The sequence below is a fragment of the Teleopsis dalmanni genome, chromosome X (assembly GCF_002237135.1).
Source record: "Teleopsis dalmanni isolate 2A chromosome X, ASM223713v2, whole genome shotgun sequence".
Classification (NCBI taxonomy): Eukaryota; Metazoa; Arthropoda; class Insecta; order Diptera; family Diopsidae; genus Teleopsis; species Teleopsis dalmanni.
This window is the reverse complement of record NC_051848.1, coordinates 68,777,799-68,800,240: the sequence shown is the minus strand read 5'-3', so window position 1 is coordinate 68,800,240 and position 22,442 is coordinate 68,777,799. Positions and strand designations below refer to the sequence as shown.

Genomic DNA, 22,442 nt, shown 5'->3' with positions numbered 1-22,442 from the left:
GTAAATGGTATAGATAGTGGCTACGTATAGTTAAATGGTTATGTTAATATTAGCATTATTTGAATTATTTTTTTATAAAATTACAAACAGTTTTGCTAGTATTTTTTTTGGAAAAATCAAAAATCTTTATTTTACGCATACCCTATATCAGTTTCAATTAAAAAATTAAATGACAGCTCCTCTATAATATGAAGAAAAAAATTGACAGATATTGCAAAAATATAAATTTAGTGAAATTCAATATAAATAAAGGCAATAACAATGACATTTTTAATGTGAAAATGAACATTGGTGAGTCTTGTACCGAGTATATTGCGAAACGTATATCTTAACACCACATCTCACGTTTTTATTCACAATAAGATATTTCAGAATAAAAAAAAAAGTATATAATTTTTGTTTTGAATTAAATATAAAATACACTAAAAGGTACTTACATTTCTCTTGTTATTGATTTCCTTATGGGATGCACCAGAAAGAAATCTACACCACGGTAATTTGCAATACGGCTACAAGTAAGAAATTAATCCTAGATTAAAATCCCAACTTCTTAAGACTTGGTACTTAAATTTTTTAATTTGTAATTTTCAAAACTTATCTCAAATAAAATTAACTTTATCAAAACTTTAATACCGAAGTTTTCACACTGACAACTCTTAAAAAATGAATTTATGGAAAAAATTTTTCTCAGCTTTATTTAAAATTTTGATTTTAATTTTTTGACGTTAATTTCAATGTGCTTACATATTTAAAATAGAAACCAAGGTAATTTTATACGTGGCCAACGTTGCAGAAAATATATATTTACCCGATTTTTATAGGCGTTCAATTTTCAACGTAATATCCTATTCAGCACAGCCGCGATAATTTGCGCTTGCGACAAGACTTCTTACAAAGGTGATAAGATTTTCGTGACAGAAACTATCGCAAAAATGATAGATAAATATCGATAAAAATCAAAATGGTTCCTGAGAAAATTTATCGCATTCACAATGGTTTATTCTTGAGAAAAATATAATGTAATTCTTGAGAAAATATATCTTATTTATAATAAGATTAGAAAAATCTAACACATTCTTGATAATTCATTCTATCTCATTCACAATAGTTAGTTTTTGAGAAAAACCATTGCATTTGGGATAATTTTTTAAGAAATTTATCGCATAGCTTATTTTTCAGAAAAACATGTCGTATTTCTGATAATTAATTCTTGAGAAAATCTATCTCATTTATGATGAGATAAGAAAAATCGAACGCAATTTTTGATAATTGTTTCTATCTCTTTCGTAATAATTAGGTCTTGAAAAAATCTATTATATTTCAGATACTCAGTTTCTGGAAAAATCTGCCGTATTCACAATAGTAGTTTTATACGATGAACTGTTTAAAACTGTGAATCTAACAATATAAGCAGGAAATTCTTGACATAACCCTAAAATATACACAAAAAAAAACAAAATATAGAATATAAGGTTCCCGTCTTAATGAATGTAAAAAGAAAAAATCTTAATAAGAATTATTAGGAAACGAAGTGAATATATCTAATAATAACATTATAAGGATATGATGGAAAATTTATGAAATCTGTACATAAATTAAATAACTTTATTAAAACACTTTCAACATTTCGGTTGAACCCTTGAAATTCTTTTCCATAAACATTTTAGAGCTCCTCTATAATATTCTGCCTTTACAGTCTGACCATTTAGTGCAAACAATATTCCTTGCATCAAAGAAAACCGTCAATCGTCAAAATATAATTTTTTCTGGTAACTTTGATATCACGCCTGATATCCTACGTTTTGAAAATTTGCTTTTTGCAGTGACTGACTAACTTAACAAATGCTTACTAAAGATTTTTAATATGTCCTTCCAATACTTATCTTTTCACTTTTTCAGTCGTCCGTTAGAGTGTGTGGCACTTAGCATGCACAAATCTTTTAGTTGTCCAAATCTGTGGTCAAACGATTTAAATTCGATAACATGCACTATTCCGTATCCGAATATTTTCTGCAATGATTTTCGAAAACACACAGAAATAACTTTGAAAAAAATCTTTTCTACGGAAGTGGTTCCCATACAGTTCTATCAACATTTATGTATTCACCCATACTGTTATTACCCAATTTATTTTCGATTTTCGTTTCATATTGTCATCTACAGACGACTACATAAAATGTTAACTTTTATCGAAATAATACATGACATACCTCAAACTTTGACGGTAAGTAGAATAAGTGTACACTATTCCGTTATTCAATAGATGTCGCTGCGCTAAAAATTTTTTTGGAATCAGTTTCGTTGTTTTAACGTAATTTGGCTATGTTTAGCTATGATATATCTTTTATTATATCTCAAAATTAAAACTAATTCTTTCACCTTCTGAACCATTCTTTACTGAACAATAATAGGTCTGTTCCACGAGCTACTCATAGTAACTTTGAGTAAACACTGTGTATACACAAGCGCGTTCCACCAGCAAATTTTCAAGTATTTTTGTGTAAATTTTACTTCTGTTTTACTCATGTGTTACTAAGAGTAGCTCGTGGAACAGACCTAATGTTTTCCTTTATTGAAAGACAATGGAATGTTAAAATGAGTATTTAGCCGACAAAAGTTACTATACCTAAAATAATTTATATTTTTTAGAATTATTGATCAACAACTTTTTTTATTTATACGTTATCACGTTGTTTAATCAATAGACCTATAAATTACATATATATATAATACATATAAAACAGAAAAGAAAATTAAAAATAAAAATTTTTTTTCTTATTTAAATAATTTCGTTATGGCATATAATCAACAATATATAAGAAAATATTAATTTCTTTTTGAGATAAGACATTTAATATTAACTAATGTAGAGCTTAACACTGCTTTTATTGATATATTAAATTTAATAATAATTTTATATTGAGGAACTAAATTCGTAGTTTACGCGTACGCATTTTGTTCGAGATTTAAAAGTACTCATGTAGAATTCTAAGGACCAATTAAAAGTTAAATCATATAGAAAAGTAAATACAATAAAAGAATATAAATAAATTATTAAAAATACTAAACAATAATAACCGTGTAATCGATAGCAATATTCCCGTTGATTAAAATATTAAAAAAGTAGTCGAAATTAATAGAAATACGTAATATACTTATAGAAATAAATTCTGTAGTTTATTAAGTCTATTATTAAATATACAAGCCCATATTTCGAAATATGTATAATCACGCAATATCGTTTGTTGGAATTGCTTTAAGTTATATATTGTACCAACTTATATTTTGAGCTCATTCCCTGTTGCATACTATACAGTGGTATTAAACACATTTTTATTAAATAATATAAGAAAAAATAATAATTTAAGTAAATATTCCTATGACTATTAGTAGGAAATAATAGGAAATTGAAAGAAAACGAAAACTAAAATAATATAACATAACAAAGGTGAAAAAATTATTTCAAAAACAATATTTAAGAAAAAATGAAAAAAAAACAATCTAGACAATTACATAAAATATATATTAATAAAATTAAAAAAAAACATAATTAAATTTTAATTCTTAATTTACAGCGACGATAACTTAATTACAAAATTTACCGAACTATTAATATTATAAGTAAAAAGACTTTTTCAAAATAAAACTTTTATTGAAAAATAAAAGGTCTAATCACGATTAAATACACAATTTTATTATAAGAAATTTATAATTTGTAATTAACTATTTAAACTAAAATGAAATAATCATTTGTCAATAAGAATTGAAAAAAAATTAAAATTATAATTATTTTACATATTGTTTATGAAGTTATCGGATTCTATTATTTTTGATTATTTATTCATGCTGATAAAAGTTTATATTAACAATTTAAATATACTAGATATTAGAATACATATGATACTAGAACAACATGTACCATAATAAAATATAATATAATATAATATAATATAATATAATATAATATAATATAATATAATATAATATAATATAATATAATAATATAATATGTAATATTATAATAATATATAATATAATATATAATATATAATATATATAATATAATATATAATATTATAATATAATATATAATATTATATATAATATTATAATATAATAATATAATATATAATATTATAATAATATATAATATAATATATAATATTATAATAATATATAATATAATATATAATATTATAATAATATATAATATAATATATAATATTATAATAATATATAATATAATATATAATATTATAATAATATATAATATAATATATAATATTATAATAATATATAATATAATATATAATATTATAATAATATATAATATAATATATAATATTATAATAATATATAATATAATATATAATATTTTAATAATATATAATATAATATATAATATTATTATAATATATATTATAATATATAATATTATAATATTATATAATATAATATATAATATTATAATATAATATAAAAACAATGTTGTAATATGATAAAATAAAAAATATAGTAATATGTTATAATAAAAAAAATTAAAAATAACATAATAAGAAAATTTGAAATATAATATAAAAAATATAGCTCAAAACTATAAAAATAAAATATAATAAAAAATATAGCAATATAATATAATAAAAAATATTGAAATATAATAAAATAAAAAATATAGAAATATAAAATAATAAGAAATATAGAAATATAATATAATAAAAAATATAGTATAATATAATAAAAATCTAGTGATATAATATGATAACATGTATAGTAATATAATATAATAAACACTATAGTACTATGACATAATATAATATAATAAATAATATAATATAATAAAAAAAAATATTAAAATATAATAAAATAAAAAATAAAGAAATATAAAATAATAAGAAATATAGAAATATAATATAATAAAAAATATAGTATAATATAATAAAAATCTAGTGATATAATATGATAACATGTATAGTAATATAATATAATAAACACTATAGTACTATGACATAATATAATATAATAAATAATATAATATAATAAAAAAAAATATTAAAATATAATAAAATAAAAAATAAAGAAATATAAAATAATAAGAAATATAGAAATATAATATAATAAAAAATATAGTATAATATAATAAAAATCATATAATATAATATAATATAATATAATATAATATAATATAATATAATATAATATAATATAATATAATGTGATATAATATAATATAATATAATATAATATAATATAATATAATATAATATAATGAATCACATTACATGTTAAATTAAAATCTCTGAAAAAAATGTTAACCCTGTGGCGGAGCAGCAGTCATAGATTACTTTGGGATTCTCGTAAAAAGGATCCTCAGTCATATTGTCTCTACCTTCTACGGGTGCTTGCTTTCAACTTGTTCTGATGTTTAATAATATTAATTTTGTGCGCATATTAGCAATACAGAATTTACGCCCTTTTGCATGACAGATGTATAGATATTAGAGTTTGCTCTTTCCTATCCTAGAGCTATCCTATTCAGCGCAGATTCTGAATGCTAAAGGCATCAGCTATAAAATTATTGTGGTATTTCTCCAGTTGTAAAAGATGCCTTCCCTGTAAAGAGTACGAGCATCCTGATATGTATCCATTATCATAGACCTTATGCTTGGATCTTGACAGAACATACGTCAATTCCTGTGAACTTAAACTTCTAGGAATGTGACTCTTTATGCTAAAATTAATCTATCACCCAGTGGGTACTAGTACGATAATAGTTTGGCTGGTGTTTATAAAGCTCGAGTTTTTTTGACTTCTTTCGGATTATTTTAATCTCGCTGATATTAATTGTACAAGAGATATTAAAAAATTGCAGTGTCATATATAAATGTTAAACAATTTTAAATTGTTCATGTAAAGTTAAATCAGTGTAAATATAAGTATTTTTATTATTATTATTTAAAAAATTAATTTTGTATCTATTGATTATTCATATTTTGACACCTTTGACATCTACTGGCCTTACTGTATTTTACATTTTTCAGTACAAACACACATTAAGTAGGATTGATATGCGATCCTATTCATATAGTTTAATTCTCAAGTCATGTACGTATAAGTTATTTCATTATCATCTATTTAATAATGACTAAAATTGCTTTATAGTTAAATTTATCTTGTTTTCAATAGGAAAAGATACCAATTTGCAATAATTGTTGACTATAATTACTAATAATTAATTAATCTTTTCTTAATATATTTAATAAAAGAATTGTACTATAAATTTTTAGGTGATTTCTATAGACTAAGTTACATTAAATGAACAGATGAAACTGTAAAAACTGTAATATATATACTCTATTTTATGAAAAAAAGCAACTGTATTATATATTTACAATGTTAATATAAATTTTTAAGACTTTTCTTAAAAATGTTTAAATATTTTCCTACGGATCAATAACCTCTTCAGCCTTACCTGATTTAAAATTAACGTTATTATATAATTAAATTTATTAATAAATACATTTAGCTGAACATTATAATTATAAAGTCATAAATAAGAACTAATTTCTTAACATTGAATTTTCGGCATATAAATAATATATTTTATATTATAGTATATATTAATTTCATTAGATATTATGAAAATTTCAAGATAATACATTTAATTTGAGTCATATTTTTTAACTATTTTTAAAATTAGAAAATATAAATATATAGTGCTTCATTAGAATACATTAATTACTAATTAGAGAATGAAATTTTGTTTTTTTTTTTTAATAATTATTAGAAAATTTAATATTGAAAGTGTTTCCCAACATGACTTTGTGATCAATTATCTTCTCTTCCATGAAAAGGATTTGTTTAAACAAATTTATTTGGATTATTTTATTTGCTAAAATTATTACTAAATTACATGGTTTATTAAAGTAATGCATTTTATAAATTCAATTTAATATAGAAAATTAAAGAAGTTTAAAATTTTATATATATAAAAACACACATATATACGTATACATATATATTTATGTATTTATATGTATATTGAATATTATAGCCGAAATAAAATGTTTCAATTTTAAAAATTATATTAGCCGATTTATTTGTGAAATTTAAATAAAAATTTGTTTAATAATTTCAATTTAAAAAAAAATGTTTAAAATGGTGTGATTTTTATTAACCAGGGGAGGGAATCTTAACCTGTAAATGGATTAAATTGATGTATTGGGAACGATGCACATTTGACAATAGGTTTTAGTAAAGACTACTGTTTTGAGCAACTTTTTCTCTTATACGCTTAGTTCAATTTTCGAGATACCGGACTCGAAAACTGTAAATTTTTATATGAAAACCACCAACGAAACATAGATGCGCCATCTACTACATCGACGTGCCCAGAAAATTCGAATTGAGCCATGTATTTTATGAAAAAAAAGAAGTTGGACTGAGAAGTCATGATGAGTCACAGTCTTTCTTTATCTTAATTTATCAAATTAATGGAATGTATAGTAAGTTCGAAAGTACGTTGGATATGATACAAATAAAAACAAAGTTTATTTTATTTGAAACATACCGTTTTACATTTATTTTAGATTTTTATAGTCTAAAATCGTAGCGAGAAAGTGTTATAGATCATCAGTCAGGATGTGGTGCATCTTCGTGGTTAGCTTCTAAGTCTGCAAAATGTTTTTCTTTTGTTTTTTTGATCGCTGAAAACATTTTTCCAACACTACAGAAAGTTAACCTATCTGATTCGCGTAAGTAATTCCTATTGAATAATATCGTTAAAAATATTTATTATTAGAAATACTGCATCTTATATATATATATATTGGTACTCGTATAAAAGTGTACCTCTTATAATACAACTTTTAAAGCGAAATTAGTTAAACTAAACTAAACAGGATGTTTGATGATTTAGAACAACAAAACTAATTTGGAATATTTTTTCATTTATTTAAAATATTTGTACCAAAGTCGTAAAAATTATTTCTTTTGCTCTCACATTGTTGATAAACCTTAATTATAATATGTACTTTTAAACATGTTTTCAAAATCCATTAAAAAAATTAGTTTCTTGTTTTTTATTTGAGCACTGTTCAAACTCACCACCACCTTTTCGGATCCCTTAAATCATTCATTTCTGGATTATAAATGGAACAAAGGAATATTTCTTCGTACTCTTATTGACATACTCTAATTGGCATTGGGTTTAAACTTAGATATCGGGTTCAAGCTTAGACATTGAGTTTAAACTCAGACATTGAGTTTAAATTTGATTGGGTTGAAGGGTAAAAATTGATAGAATTCTCCTTCATTCCGTCCATAAAGCCACTCGTCACGAATACCTTTTCATCATTTAAATTAACCTATTAAAAAAAATGTATTTGAATAATTTACAAATATACCTAATGAAGCGATTCACTGGTCTTACTTTTGATGACCTGTTAACTAAGAACTTGACAGGGCTAAGTTGCCTTCTTTCGGGCTTTTTGTCGGCAGTACTTATCAAAATTTCGTCAACGCACGAAACAGGCAACGGCTTACATAAAGGTAGAGTTTGGCCTTCTATTGTTAACCCTGGTCTTGATCCCTTCGTGTTATTCCATTTAAAATTAAATTCTGAAATTAGTTCGAACCCTCCAGTAGATGCATTATAGTCTTCTGGTACATCGACCACAACCTTCATCATATCTCTCATCATTCTCGGACATAAACTTGCTGTTACATTTGTTGATGCAGACAGGTCAGGATTTGCATTTATTTCTAGTAGTATTGGATTAAAGTTGTCATCAAGCATAAAATCGCAACCATAGACTTCGAAAGAGTTTCGTGTCAAAACAGTATCCTCCAGGCTTGCCATCGCAATGGCGGATAAATTTGTACAAACGCCGCTAAATATTTTATCCTCCCAAATGCCATCAGGCATATTGTGACACCTGAGGTATGCTTTAAATTGCTCCAATGACCACATGTTATTTCTAGGTAAACGCTCATCTCGTTCCTTTTCATTTTTAAATCTTTTTTGAACTGAATTATTCGTCAAGTGTATTGATCGCTTTAAATTACTCATACTAAAAACCTGTGAACTAAACCGTAAGTAGCAATCATTATACACCCAAACCGACAACGCTTCTTTGCCAATTATTAGCAACATATAAATTCGTAGATCAAATTTAGTTTTGTATATTAGATGAGGTCTTTCTACAACGTGTAAGACATAAAATAAATTAATTCTAGAATTAATAAGTCATGTATGTACTATATACTGCTTACCTATGTACTTCTGTGCAATATATCTACGAGTGTCGTGATTAGAAGCAAATTGTAAAATATCGTCCAAGGATTTTTTTACAACAACACCATTTCCACGACACCGATATCCCGGCTTAAGTATCCACAGATTACGACACCCATCCCATTTTAAATCTGGCTTGTAGTATTCAAGTTTATGCAGACAGCGTTTTGCCTCATTTGCATAAACCGAGAGTTCCTGATAGGCCATTCGTAGCTTAGCTTTGTCAAAAATTATGCTGTTTGAACTAAAAATGAATCTTCGCCACTCAAAGTCAATACTGTTCGAATCTTCTTTTGGTTCGTCCTCTAACGTAAAATTTTCATACATACTCACTTGCTTTCTAATATTCGCAACTGCAAAATGTACAACTTTAGCAGGCACAGTTCCCTCCCTCTCGTTAAGAATAACTTCAGCAGACATAAGATTATTCCATAAATAGCGCATGAAACTACGACATTGCGTTTGGCGATAATCATCAATAAACGATTTGTGTTCTGCATAAATACCACCTAAACGATAAAAGCGAGGATAACTCAAGTTCGATGCACCCTCTTTACGATACCACATTTCTTGCTCTGTACAGCCAATTAAACCAATTTTCGTTGTGAAGTTTAACCTGGGAGCACGCAGAACTCGATTTCGATAGGGATACACTCCCGCACGTCTTTCGATACGTCCAACACGACGCCATATAAAATATGCTGGCACATCCTTCATAATTTTAGACAATAAGACAACTTCGTATTCATTTCCATCTGCAGCTTGTTGTAAAAGTTCTTCCGTCGATAGATGCTGCAACCTCTGGTGCCGATCCGTTGTCAGTTTTTCTACCCAACCACGTCGCAATAGAGTGTTCCTTATAAGGTTTCCCCTTCCGTATATTGTGAAAATATGGTGCTTTTGATTTGCCATCTGTACCATATGCTTATACTTACTTAGCTGAGAACTAAATAATTTGCGACATAACAATAATTTCTTTAACTTGGTGAAGGAGTTTGAGACATCTGACTCCGTCCCATTCTGCAATTTTTCTTTTAAATGCTTAGCTAACAAATCATATGTTTCCTGAAGTGTAGTAGTTTTTGTACTGGAGAATGAGGTGCTTTTTTCCGTACTTAATGTTGGTGACGTTGAGCTTTCTTTAGACATGATAACTAGAATTTTGAAACAACAAAAGAACTTAAAACATATATATAATGAATAACTAATGTATATTTTAGTTTTTCATTTTTTTTTTTTTTCTTTTTACTTTTTTTGATAAAATATTATACTCTTTGCATACTTAACTAAAAAAATTAAATTCGCCTACAGAAAAATTTTAACGTACTAGATTGATGAAATTCACAATAGGTCTGTTCCACGAGCTACTCGTAGTAACTTTGGGTAACACTGTGGATACACAAGTACCAAAACATGTTTTCTCTTAACAAATTTATCAAAAGCTACAAATCGAGAAACATATATGAAAACTAGAAATTATATCAAATAAAACTATCTGAGTTGCCTTGCTGCTTTTCAAAATACTAAGACTCAATTATTTTAATTGATAGCTGAACGACATCATCAATTATTTGCTTGTTAACTGTATCTGGCAAGAAAACCCTAAAAAAGTTCTATTCAATTATCAACTCAATTATTATAAATAGACGGATTTATGAACGTTAAAAACTAATTTTTTGATATACTTCCATCATCAAATTAGTTTTTCGAAATATCAACAAATATTTGTCGGACGATCACTGCATAATATGACACTTAGTCTAGAGGAGTTATAATAAACTAGTATTTTTTTGAAATGATGACTATATAATACAAACCGATAGTTTTTTTTGCTACAATCTTTTCTTGTAATTAAAATTGAATATAAAAATCTGTAATATATATGGGTTCACAGTATATTGCCATAAGCTATAAGTCACGACTTTGTTGTCCAAGAAAGTTCCTACACGTCTAATGTCAGGCTTTGGTGATGTGAGTTGACGACTAAAATTGACATTGGTAGCTCTGGACTTCAAATCTCAACGGTTTGAAATATCATGAAAAACATTTGTAGAGTTATGGAAAAACCTATTGCCAGCTGTGTATGGACAAGTCTTTGAAATAGTACTAAAGCAATGCAGTACGAAGATTATAAAATATACAGTGCATTTAAAATATATTGCAAATATATTGCATCACAAAATGATTAATACATGACAAATATTAAAATTTAGATTTGTATTTACTGTAAGAGACAGACAAGTATAAGATGCAGATGCGAAAGGCAATTTTGGGGCCTCAGACTTGCTAATACAACGTATGGAAAAAAGTAAAACCATCTCTGTAAAACCCATTGAAGATGAAAATTGAAACCTTATTGCCTATAAGATCTGGTATAACAAATTAAGGTCTGAAATAACAAATTAAGGTCTGGCAAACTTACCCCAATGAAAATAATTTAAAAGGGTTCGATTAGAAATAAAAATAGCAACAAAAATTTTAGTTAATTAACTAATCATAAAAAATTTAACTTAAAATTAAGTAATCTGAAATAAATAGATATGTAGAGCTAAATTAATAGACTAATTATAGAATTCAGTAATACGTTATTAAAGAAAAACTGTCACGAGATCAAAATAACGCAATTAAATACCAACAAAAAAGCAATATTAAGTATTGAAGACATTGAAATTGATGACATAGAACAATCTGAATGTTTTGGTAACGAACACAGAAAGTATCCTCTCTGAAATCAACATCAGAATTTAAGAACTCAAAGCCGCTTTTTGTCAAAATCGAAGAAAATTTGAAGATTAACACATATCTTAATTTATAATAAGTAGTTCATATCGTTAACACTTCTGCTAGTCAACACAAGGATTATTGAAAACTTCGCAAGTACGAGTAATCACACTCTGTAAAAAATTAGAAATGCTATATCTCATAAGATATTAAAATGCAACCTACAAGAGGTAAAGTCCAGATCTAGATTGAAACGATATAGCAAAACATGGTAGCTTTTTCAAAAGAAAATACTTTCGATAATTTTAAGATAACGGAAAAATTCTCTATATCCTCTTTAAATTGTAAGTTCCTCAATATTAAAAAGATTTTCATATAAAGTAATGTTTATGCTCTTTTAGATAATTTTTAAAGTATTATCTTTTATCTGGAGTATTTTTTGTATATTTGCGAACATGTTATATTCGCTAAAATCAATTTTTAAAGACTACTCTGAATAGGCAACCAATCCAAAGTATAATATTTACTATTTTTTTATCGTTATCATGAACTCGTGAGATACTTAATAACAATCTTGATGGGTGGACCGCTTTTTGCGATTTGAGCTTTTATAAAAATACATAGCGCTGTATAACATTAGCTAATATAGATAATATACAGATAATATACATTCTTATTCAATTAAGGTTCACAATAGATCGCTTATTGCTTCGGTAGCATTTTTATCTAGTCTCTTATTTGTTTAGACACTTCATAATTAGTCTGTTAGATAGAGAGAGTATCGTTTGACTTTAAGCAATCGACTTGTTGGTTTTTGCCGGAATTCAGACCGGTCAAATAAAACTATTGTAAAAGAAAAGCTGTAAATACAACTAGTTGGATATTCTACAAAAAAACTGTCGCTGGCAACTACAAGTACATTTCATAATAGCACTTTTATTTTTGTCATCTAAATAGCCACCTATAAAACGCATTCAAGTAAGTTTAATGGATTGTAACGAAGAATATTAATATAAAATGCTAAATAAGTACAGCATAACTGAATGGTGTCAATATTTGGGAACCAAAAGTATATAAGATATTAAAATACAAAATGGAAAATAAGTACATATTCTAATATAACAAAAACAATTATAAATTGGTTGTAGAAGTGCTCTTTAAGGAAAGTATGCTTTTAACACCCTTGCTTATGGGTCAGTCCTTTACAAGCGAAACTAATTTTGACAGAAATTGAATTAATTATCACTAATCACTAATTAATTATCACTAATTTGGTTCAGATTTTTTTTATCAGTTTGTTTTCTAGAACAAAAAAAAACCTGTAACTTGGAAAAAATTTCAAAAATCTTGACAAACATAAAATTGGTCATTCTTCCACAAGCGGTATGAGTTTTGAATGAACTCCTTAGTATTTTTGAATAGATAATTTTTTAAAAAAGAATCTCATAAAAATTCCAAATCGGAAATAATTAATTTTAAAGCCGTTCTGCCTGTACGACTAAAGTATATAAACTTTTTTTTAAAACATTTTTGTAAGGCATTAAAGAAAACGTCTTAAATCCTATTAACTGTATATATTCTAGATTAGCTAGTCGAATTGAGTTTATTTAGCTCTTCAAACTAATATCTTTGCTTTTTTACAAACATACTTTTTGGCTGTGACTCTTGCAAATGATATCGATTTGTTCAGATTTGAATACTAAACATATATCTTATAATCGTATTTACACTTCTATATCTGTTATTAAAAAAAACTCATATAAAGGGCATCCAAGTAATTATACAGTGTTGAAATAGAGCTGGTTTCAATATAAAATGACAAATTAGTTCGGAATAGAACAATAGAATAGAAGATGTATTCATATTAATAATGAATTGTAAATAACAAAAATAATTTAAAATAAAGTACAATAGTGCAATGACCTGTACCATTTGCATGCCCGATTGAGTCATACATGCCTATGGACTGAAGATTGCTGCAGTACTACCAGTTAAGATATTCCTTCACAGGGCAGGTTAGAAGAGCACTTAGAGTGCTTTCACTCTGATTAAGTACTAAGTATTTCGTCAGCTTTAACAAAGTTTATTGTTCTAAAGATTATGCACTTGTAAAGGCTCCTCTCTTCAGTGTTTACCAACATCTACTTTACCGTAAAAGAAGGGCTGGCTTCCTCGATTTTCTCTCTAGATTTTGACTAATATCTACGAATAATATATAGTCACTAATTATATAGTCGGGACTCTCAATTTTATTTGGACAAAACTCAATTTTATTTTCTTTAAGAAACCTATTCTACATGCCTGCGAAAAATAAAATGCTCATGTGATAGAAAGTCGCTTCTATCACAACAGAACTCTTCTCCTAAATTATTTTATGAAGTTAGTATAACTCAAAGTTTTAAATTAAACCACCGATTAAGTGAAGCCTATGGAGCACTTGCAATAACAGACTTCAGTTGATCAACAATATGAGCCGATCTGAGGGCAATTATTGCTTAGTGATAAACAATAATTTAGTCAAGGTGTAGAGAGGGGTTTTGAAGAAACCTCGAGTTAAAAAAGAGTATAAGTGCTTAAGTGCACTAGCTCAAAACAGCTTCAACATAATGAGCCGATGTTGTATATTTCAATTATGTGCTAAATTTTTGTTAAACTCCGTAGATAGAATGTGTATGTGATACGAATTAAATCACATAAACATGAAAAAGAATGATATTTTTCATAAAATTAAAACTTTAAACTGTAATTAAAATTACAAATAAAATTTAATTATATACACTCAATATAAAAATCAAATAAATATTTGTAAATACTCAAATATACAAATTTTCTCTCCAAATTAAGATTGTTTCATATAAAATGCATTTTTATTTCAAATGCAAAGCCTTTACTTTAACATTATCTCTCATTATATTGGAAGTCTACTATATAAAAAACAACATCATAAGTCAATAATCGTTCTTATTAAATTTTCTACCGCTATTAATGTTTTCTTTAGTTTAGGTTTGAAATGCGTTATTTAGTATGGACCTCAACATCCACAGTTGTTGAGAAGTGTTACCAAATGCGACAACTTTTAAGGTACCAGCAGAAGGCAACTCAAACTAACCTTTATTTCCAAAATGAACTTCTTCTTAATTGGTTAATACTTCTTAAATTATTTAAATTGCCGAATGAAGTTAAAGAGATCTGATGAATCAATTTTCGCTCATTCTGCCAGATCACTAAAGAGACTGTCACCTAAACATTGGAGCCACATTGTTTATATTTCTAGCACAGTCTGTTTTTTAATGCAGTTCCTTTAATGCATTGATATAGTAGTAGAGTATCTCGTTAGCACCACAATAACCACATTAACTGCAAGTTTGTCGAAGCCGAAAATATTTTTTGTTCTTTTTGTATCATCTAGCTTGCAGTCTACGCGGTTATGGCTATTTCATTTATGTTCCTTAATATTCCACAGATCTGGTCTTATATTGAGTTGTCGGCACTCTTTTTGTTCATTTCGAAGCTTTTGTCGCCATATCATCTTCTAATTCTTCCCTTCGATATCTCTCTGCCTATGATCACAACAAAAAGAGATCAAATGATAATCAATATTCAATATCAATACAATTTTTGATTTCATTGTTTTGGCATAAGAAAGATGTTATAACTGCCATCTGTGTAGATAGTAACTTCTAAGCTGTCTAATATCCTAATTCATGTTGTTGTTCATCTAATCTTAAATCGACCTTAACCGGATCACTACGCTTATATTTAAGTTCCTGTAAAATTATACCGAGTTTGTAGTTAGCCGATTTTTATAACTCTGATAATTTATTCAACTTTCTTTTAGTCATTTTATAATCGTCTTTTAAAAATTATTACTGCTGCCACGTTATTAAATTAATTCTTCGTATAAGACTTATTTATTAATCCATAATTACATTAGTAAAATTAAGCATTTTGATTAGAAAAGACAGTTGACTAACATCAATTTGACAGAGGAACAGCAGACAACTATCTCATTAAACCAACCACACCGTAACCAATATAGAATGCGATACTAACGGCACTCTTGTCTAAGCTAGCTTAACCTGCAGTAGGAAAAGATTTTGCAAAGTTTGTGCCTAGAAATATGCAATAAGATACACCTTGTGATCAAAAAGAACTTTAATTTTTAATTTTTGAATTCCCGCACTTATCCAAACAGTAAATTTTTTTATTTTCATGCTGGCAACACTATTATACACATTCTGTATAATACAGAATAATACAGAAATAACGCATATCGTACGATTAGTTTTTGTTTGGTGTCTATACAAAGAAGTCCAAAAATTTTCGTGTGGTGATTTTTACCGCAATGGCAATTTGAGTAGGGGAAAGAGGAAAGAGTCACACGGGGCCATATCTGGAGAGTACGGTGCTTGGTTGATGATATTGGTGGAGTTTTCGGCCAAAAACTCCGGCTTTATTTAAATGAAATTCAGCTTTTTTGCCACCAGCGAAGAAGCGACCCGTTTCAAACCCAAAACATCAACAACTACACTGCAATCTCTCTAATCGGTTCACAACGATTTTCCAACACGATCTGCTTTGCCGATTCAATGTTTTCTTCAGTAACAGAAGTTGTACAGAACAAGCTTGTACGACCGTATAATAGCGTTGCCAGCCTGAAAATAAAAAAATTTACCGTTTGGATAAGCGTGGGAATTCAAAAATAGGCTCGTTCTTTTTTGATCAGAAGGTATACAAGCTGTTAGAAGACAACGGAAGCAGGCTACACAAAAAAGTTTGATGTATGGTTTCCACATAAAATAACACAAAATAATTTGATTAATTAAATTACCAACAGTGAAACACTGTTTATACTACAACGTAATGGAACCATTTTTGAAACGAATCGTTCAAGTGATGAAAAATGGGATAAATACAAGAATATCAAAATGAATATTCAAAGGCCAGAAACCCTCTATAAATGATTTTAAGCCTGGATTGACGCCAAACAAGGTTTTGTTAAGTGTTTGTCGAGATTGCAGGGAATTGTCCCTGCACGATCCGGTCCAGCCTGGTGAAACGATTAATTCGGTATTTTACTCCTCACATCTCGACCGCTTGAATGAAGAAATCAAGACATAGCGCTCAGAATAGATCAACAGAAAAGGAATTGTTTTTCATCGTGACAATACTAGAGCGCACACATCTTTGATGATTTGGAACAAATTGACGAAACTTGGTTGGAAAGTTTTAATGCATCCACCGGACAGCCCGGACCCTGCACTGTCTGAGTACTATTTGTGTCGGTGTCTGCAAAACTTTTATAATGGAAAAAAATTGGCCAGCAGAACAACCACTAAAAATCACTTAGCCATGTTTTTCGGCGATCAATCACAAAACTTCAACACCAAAGGAATTATGAAGCTACCCAAAAAATGGGAACAAGTCATAGTTAATAATTGCTAAATCTTTTTAAATTAAATTAATTTTCAATTGTGAAAATTTTTTTTTAAAAATGTATATACGAAACCGTCAGTACTTTTTATATAACCTAAGTTTTCTAATTTTTTCTTTTAAATTCATTTTTAAGCCATATTTAAATAAATTTTTCAGTGTAATCAAATAGTTTTCAGAAATCAAATTTCGTAAATATTTTTAAAAATTTCTCTGAAACCTTTCGAAAAAGCTAAAAATTACAATTTTTCGTTTCAAAATAATATATCATCGATATGCATTTTAATAATAAAAAAAATAATGAATTCCTGTGTATGCTGTTGTAAAGTGGAATCTACACCTTTGCTTTCTAGTTCAAGACCCTTAACGCACGTCTTCATTAAATTTCTTTTATTTAAATTTTCCACTTAATTTTCGCTTCTACTAAGTTACTACGGAATTTTATAAACAATTTTAAAGGAAAAAATTATTTTTCTGGGCCACCCGAATGCATACCTATATATTCCATTCCTAGTTTTGCAGGTTGCCAACTATATTCTATTAATAAATTATTAATATAAATTGCAGACAAGCTATTGTGCAGAATAGTTAAAAATACGGTTAATAATAATATTAAAATATTAAGTAAAATATCAATATTATTCTGCAAAAATAGTGCTGCTGACAACTAAAAATATAGTTCATAACTACACTTTACACATCTGTCATCTTAATTACATATATAATTGGCTTTTAAGTGAATTCAATAGAGTGAAACAGATAATGGATTTTAATAAATATTGGCCATTTATTAACTTGTTTTTGAAGAATCATTGTACGGATAATTTCGAAACCTAAATGGAAAGTGAATAGTATTAATAGTAATTCTCTGTTATATGCAGGTTATTTACTTACAATTTTAATTTTATACATTAACTATAAATAAGTACAACCAAACTAAATTGACATAACTAGCTTTTAATTTATTCATTAATATATAATTTATCACGATAATCCAGTTTTTACCATTCTGTACCCTCATTTACTCGTTCATGTCTAACGTTTGTTTTACCGTTATTTAGTTTTAAGTTTTAGAGAGCTTCTTAAATATCATCTGATGTATTCGCAAATTCTTATGATTGAGTATAGGAGAGCAAATAAATACACATAAGTGACAAATAAAATATTAAAAATACAATAGAGGAAAATACTTAGTGAAAGTGGATTTTTCACGGTAGCAAATCTTTTAAATTGCAATATTAAAAGTTATAGAGGGACAATTTAAGAGGTTGTAATAACCGAAGAGTTGTGATATTAGAGAATTGCAATCTTCGTGTTGCTGTACTATTATTCTCGCTGCTTTTTGGATCACATAGTAGAAGGCACATTGCAAGAATTAGACAGATCGTATGACTGACTTATCCACCTCTGTAGCATTACTTATTTATGTGCCATTTGTATTTCAAAACTTCCTGTCACAGATCCTGACTCTTAGTTTTCTGCTGGTTGGATAATTCCAATACATCTGATCCTAAACCACACCACTGCTCCTCTGTTTCAAATTATATTTCATATTAAATGGTACTGCATTTATAGTTAGCCGATTTTCATGTCAATATATTAAAACCTTTAGTTTTATCCAATTAAATAAAAATCTTTTTATATAAAATGTATTCAATTATATATGACTAGATTGGTAAAGTTAAGCATTTTGATTAGAAAAGACAGTCGACTAACATCAATTTGACAAAGGAACAGCAGACAACTGTCTCATTAAACCAACCACACCGTAAAGCAATTTAGCCTGCGATACACACGGCACTCTTGTCTAGGCTACCTTAACCTGCAGTAGGAAGTGACTCTGTGAGGCGTGTGCCTAAAAATATGCAATACGATATTTAGCTAAATCAAAATGTCTATCATAGAATTCCGCATTGAAGCAAATTGACACATAATAAAATCAAGCCGTAATGACGTCGAACACATTCAATCAGATACATTCGCAACGCACGTGTTTGCTCAGGAAATTTAGCTTTCGCATTTCAATCTATGAAAGTGAAAAGGTGTAAAGAGAAAATATTATCCCCACAAAACATTGTTTGTGCTTCCGCCCGACAAACAATCTTTTTGTGTTTAACGTTTTAAGTAAGTTTCTATGCCAAAATGTCATTGTGACAAATATGTCTACAATTCTGCGCATTATAGGTTATTGCCGTAATTGGGCACGTGCACGACCTTCCCAACAAAATAGATATGGAAATAATACAAATTTGCTTTTATAGTAGATTTCCTCAGTACAAGTTTAAAAATAAAATTTTCTTTTCAAAATTCCACAAAATAATTTATATACAAAACATGAAACATCCAATTTATGTGAAAAATATAAATAATTAATTAATTTTTTGCCAAGTAAAATAACTGAAGTGAATGTTTACAGAATCATACTTTAAAAGATCTGTCCACTCTGCTTTGTATATATGCCTTACTAGTTCTATACTTGTTACAGCAATCTATAGAAGTACGCTGGTAATCCTCAAACTACAGTATCTAAAAATATTGATTCATTGACGAAAATATTTAAATAAATTTCTTAGCGCAAACTAAACTGTACTGCCAAACACTTGCGAGTGTGACTTTGTTCATTCCAAGAGTTTTAAGTAACTTACTGGAGGAATACTCTCATCTAGCTAAGAAATAAAAACATGTTTCAAACATCTATTTGATGTTTGGAAATAGACAAATTAAGGTTGTTTGTAGGCAAATCCTTACTAAAAAAACAAGCTAGTAAGGTTTATAATGAGTACAATATAACCAACTGCGTTTGCAGTATTAACATTTGTAAACCAGTGCTATAAGAGCTTTATTCAAAAATTCAAGTTTTAAAAGTATAAAAAATAATAAATAATCCCATCAAAAAATACATAAAGGACAGAGCCTCTGCAAAAACTGACAGACTTACCAACACCGCGTTATTAAATCTCAAAATGGTTACAGGCTCCTCGGGGAGATATGCAGATCTGAGGTCAATTATTGCTTAGTCTGATGAAGTAATAAAGAATAATCTAGTCAAGGAGTAAAGAGGGGTTTTGAAAATACCTCAAGTTAAAAAAGAGTATAAGTGCTTAAGTGCACTAGCTCAAAACAGCTTCAACATAATAATATATAAAACATTAAAAAAAGTTATTTAGCGAAAATTTGGATTCAGTTATCCACTAGACACAAAAGAAACACCTGATAAAATAAACTCGTCAGGCTTCAGGTACCATCCCTGAAAAGATTTCTATAACTTGAAAGATCGTGAATCATCTCTTCTAAATATATATTTTGAGGCATAATCTTTTAAAGAGGGTGTGCGATATGATGGATTAGCCGGATATTTTTACACTACTTAACATATTCATAAAAGAATGTTTACAGATACCATCGATTCCAAAGATATCACAGAAATGCAATTTCTAATTTTATCAAAAGGTATAAATAAAACAATTATAGTCACTATCTGAAAATTGACAATATACGTGGGATTTAATAAACCGTGATTGTAAAATTTGAAATGAAATAAATTAAGAAAAGACTACATATACGAATCTCATTGTATATACTATACATTAATAAATTTCTTTTAAAATTCACACTAAACGTTTAGTTGATATATAACCCATTTTTTGACAACTGTTAACAATTTTCTTTCTAGCATTCTGTTAAAATAAACGTCCATACGAAAAAAAAGCATCAGGGTAATCAGTTGATTTATGTATATAATTTATCCAAAATATTTAATCCGATATCGTTTTTAAGAGTGATTTGATTGTATAAAAATTGTGCTCAAATCAACATCTTCAATTTAAAAGAAAAATTTTAGAAGAAGGTATTCCAAACTCTCGGAGAAAATAAACAAAATCACGCATAGTGCAGTCGAAGAGGGATACTAGGCATTGAAAGTGTCGACATATACAATATAAACAACAATATTCTAAAGAGAATCTCAAGTGATATGTTGAATTACAAATTTATTGACTTTATGACGTACCAAACTAAAAAATTTCAAACAGAATCTCTTAATTCACTCAATGCTTCTAAATGATCTTCACACATTCTGAATTTCAAAGTCAGAGTGAGAATTATACGAGATTATTCTAAAACATAAATTCGCCAAATTCATGCAAAGGTGCCGGACAAATAGTAAAAATATGAATGAATAAACGAATTGAAAGGATTCTGGTTAAATCTTGTACAGATGAAGAAGTGATATCAACTATTCCAACTGATATGGCGCCACTGTCAAGGGTTGTTACATGTCCTACACTTTAGAGCCGATAAACCATTTGATCTTTATGAATATACAGAAAACGGACAAACAAGAAATGTAGTCCATTTACTCTAACTTTAATATAAAATCTTATTTTCAGTGGAAAAATATTAATTCTTCCTTTTCTTCGTGCTCTTCATTTCACAGTATAAATACAGCACTACTAAAAACATAGATTCTCAGTAAATCTATGTTCATTAGATACTTTCATTTGCTTTATTAATATCAAATATACCACTAATTAAATAACTAAATAAAACTGCAGAGTGGTTTCAAGTACGATTACTAGAGTAACGAAGAATCAAAGATGAGAACTTAGTACATTGGAACTATGGTATATACAAGCCTGTGCATAAAGCGAATCTTACACAGAATTCTTGAATGTTGTCTTGATGCGATGTCAATCTCTTATTGTTATAGGTACCAATCAGTGATTTGGATTTTGTTAATCCTGGTTTATTATCCCAGTAATCCTGTTTATTCTGTTTCTCCTTTATTTTTATAAGGGAAAGGAGCGTACAATGTCCTAGTCCACAGAAAAATTCCGGCCTCATCATCGGTATGGCTGCTCCTTTCCTGGCTAGTGTGTCCACGTTTCTTCGTTTCTGCATACACTAGTATGTCCCGGTACCCAGAGAAGCGACACCTGATTTGATTCACTACACAGATTTAGCTTATCAAGGCAGTCATGAGGTCACCTGATGCGAG

At 27.8% G+C, this 22,442-nt stretch overlaps 2 protein-coding genes across 5 annotated transcripts in view; both read right to left on the bottom strand.

Moving 5' to 3' along the window:
* LOC119661962 (endothelial differentiation-related factor 1-like) overlaps nucleotides 1–912 on the bottom strand; it is a 14,611-nt gene extending 13,699 nt beyond the window's left edge. The window contains exons 1-2 of one of the 3 annotated variants that reach the window (XM_038071487.1): nucleotides 809–912; nucleotides 438–509 (exon numbers count right to left, since the gene is read on the bottom strand). The gene's annotated coding sequence lies outside the window, so the exon portion shown is untranslated. Of the gene's footprint in view, nucleotides 1–437; nucleotides 663–744 lie in introns of those variants that run through there. The other 2 variants (XM_038071488.1, XM_038071486.1) reach the window with 2 other exon arrangements.
* A 7,151-nt stretch (nucleotides 913–8,063) lies between these two features.
* On the bottom strand, nucleotides 8,064–10,521 carry LOC119661804 (tubulin glycylase 3B-like). 2 transcript variants are annotated; one of them, XM_038071292.1, is made up of 3 exons: nucleotides 9,271–10,521; nucleotides 8,429–9,198; nucleotides 8,064–8,363 (listed from the first exon to the last, which is right to left on the bottom strand). In XM_038071292.1, the coding sequence occupies exons 1-3, from the start codon at nucleotides 10,439–10,441 to the stop codon at nucleotides 8,232–8,234; spliced, it is 2,073 nt and encodes a 690-aa protein (XP_037927220.1). In that variant the 5' UTR covers nucleotides 10,442–10,521; the 3' UTR covers nucleotides 8,064–8,231. The 2 variants fall into 2 exon arrangements, with proteins under 2 accessions (XP_037927220.1, XP_037927221.1); XM_038071293.1 differs by having other exon boundaries at nucleotides 8,251–8,342; nucleotides 8,403–9,198.
* Nucleotides 10,522–22,442: the final 11,921 nt, after the last annotated feature.

What these genes read in the sequence shown, in the direction of transcription:
- LOC119661804 (XM_038071292.1), bottom strand. Translation starts at nt 10,441, where the DNA reads ATGTCTAAAGAAAGCTCAACGTCACCAACATTAAGTACGGAAAAAAGC. An exon ending in TATTGCACAGAAGTACATAG is followed by an intron (nt 9,199 to 9,270) that starts GTAAGCAGTATA and finishes TACACGTTGTAG; the next exon opens with AAAGACCTCATCTAATATAC. An exon ending in TAGTTAACAGGTCATCAAAA is followed by an intron (nt 8,364 to 8,428) that starts GTAAGACCAGTG and finishes TTTTTTTAATAG; the next exon opens with GTTAATTTAAATGATGAAAA.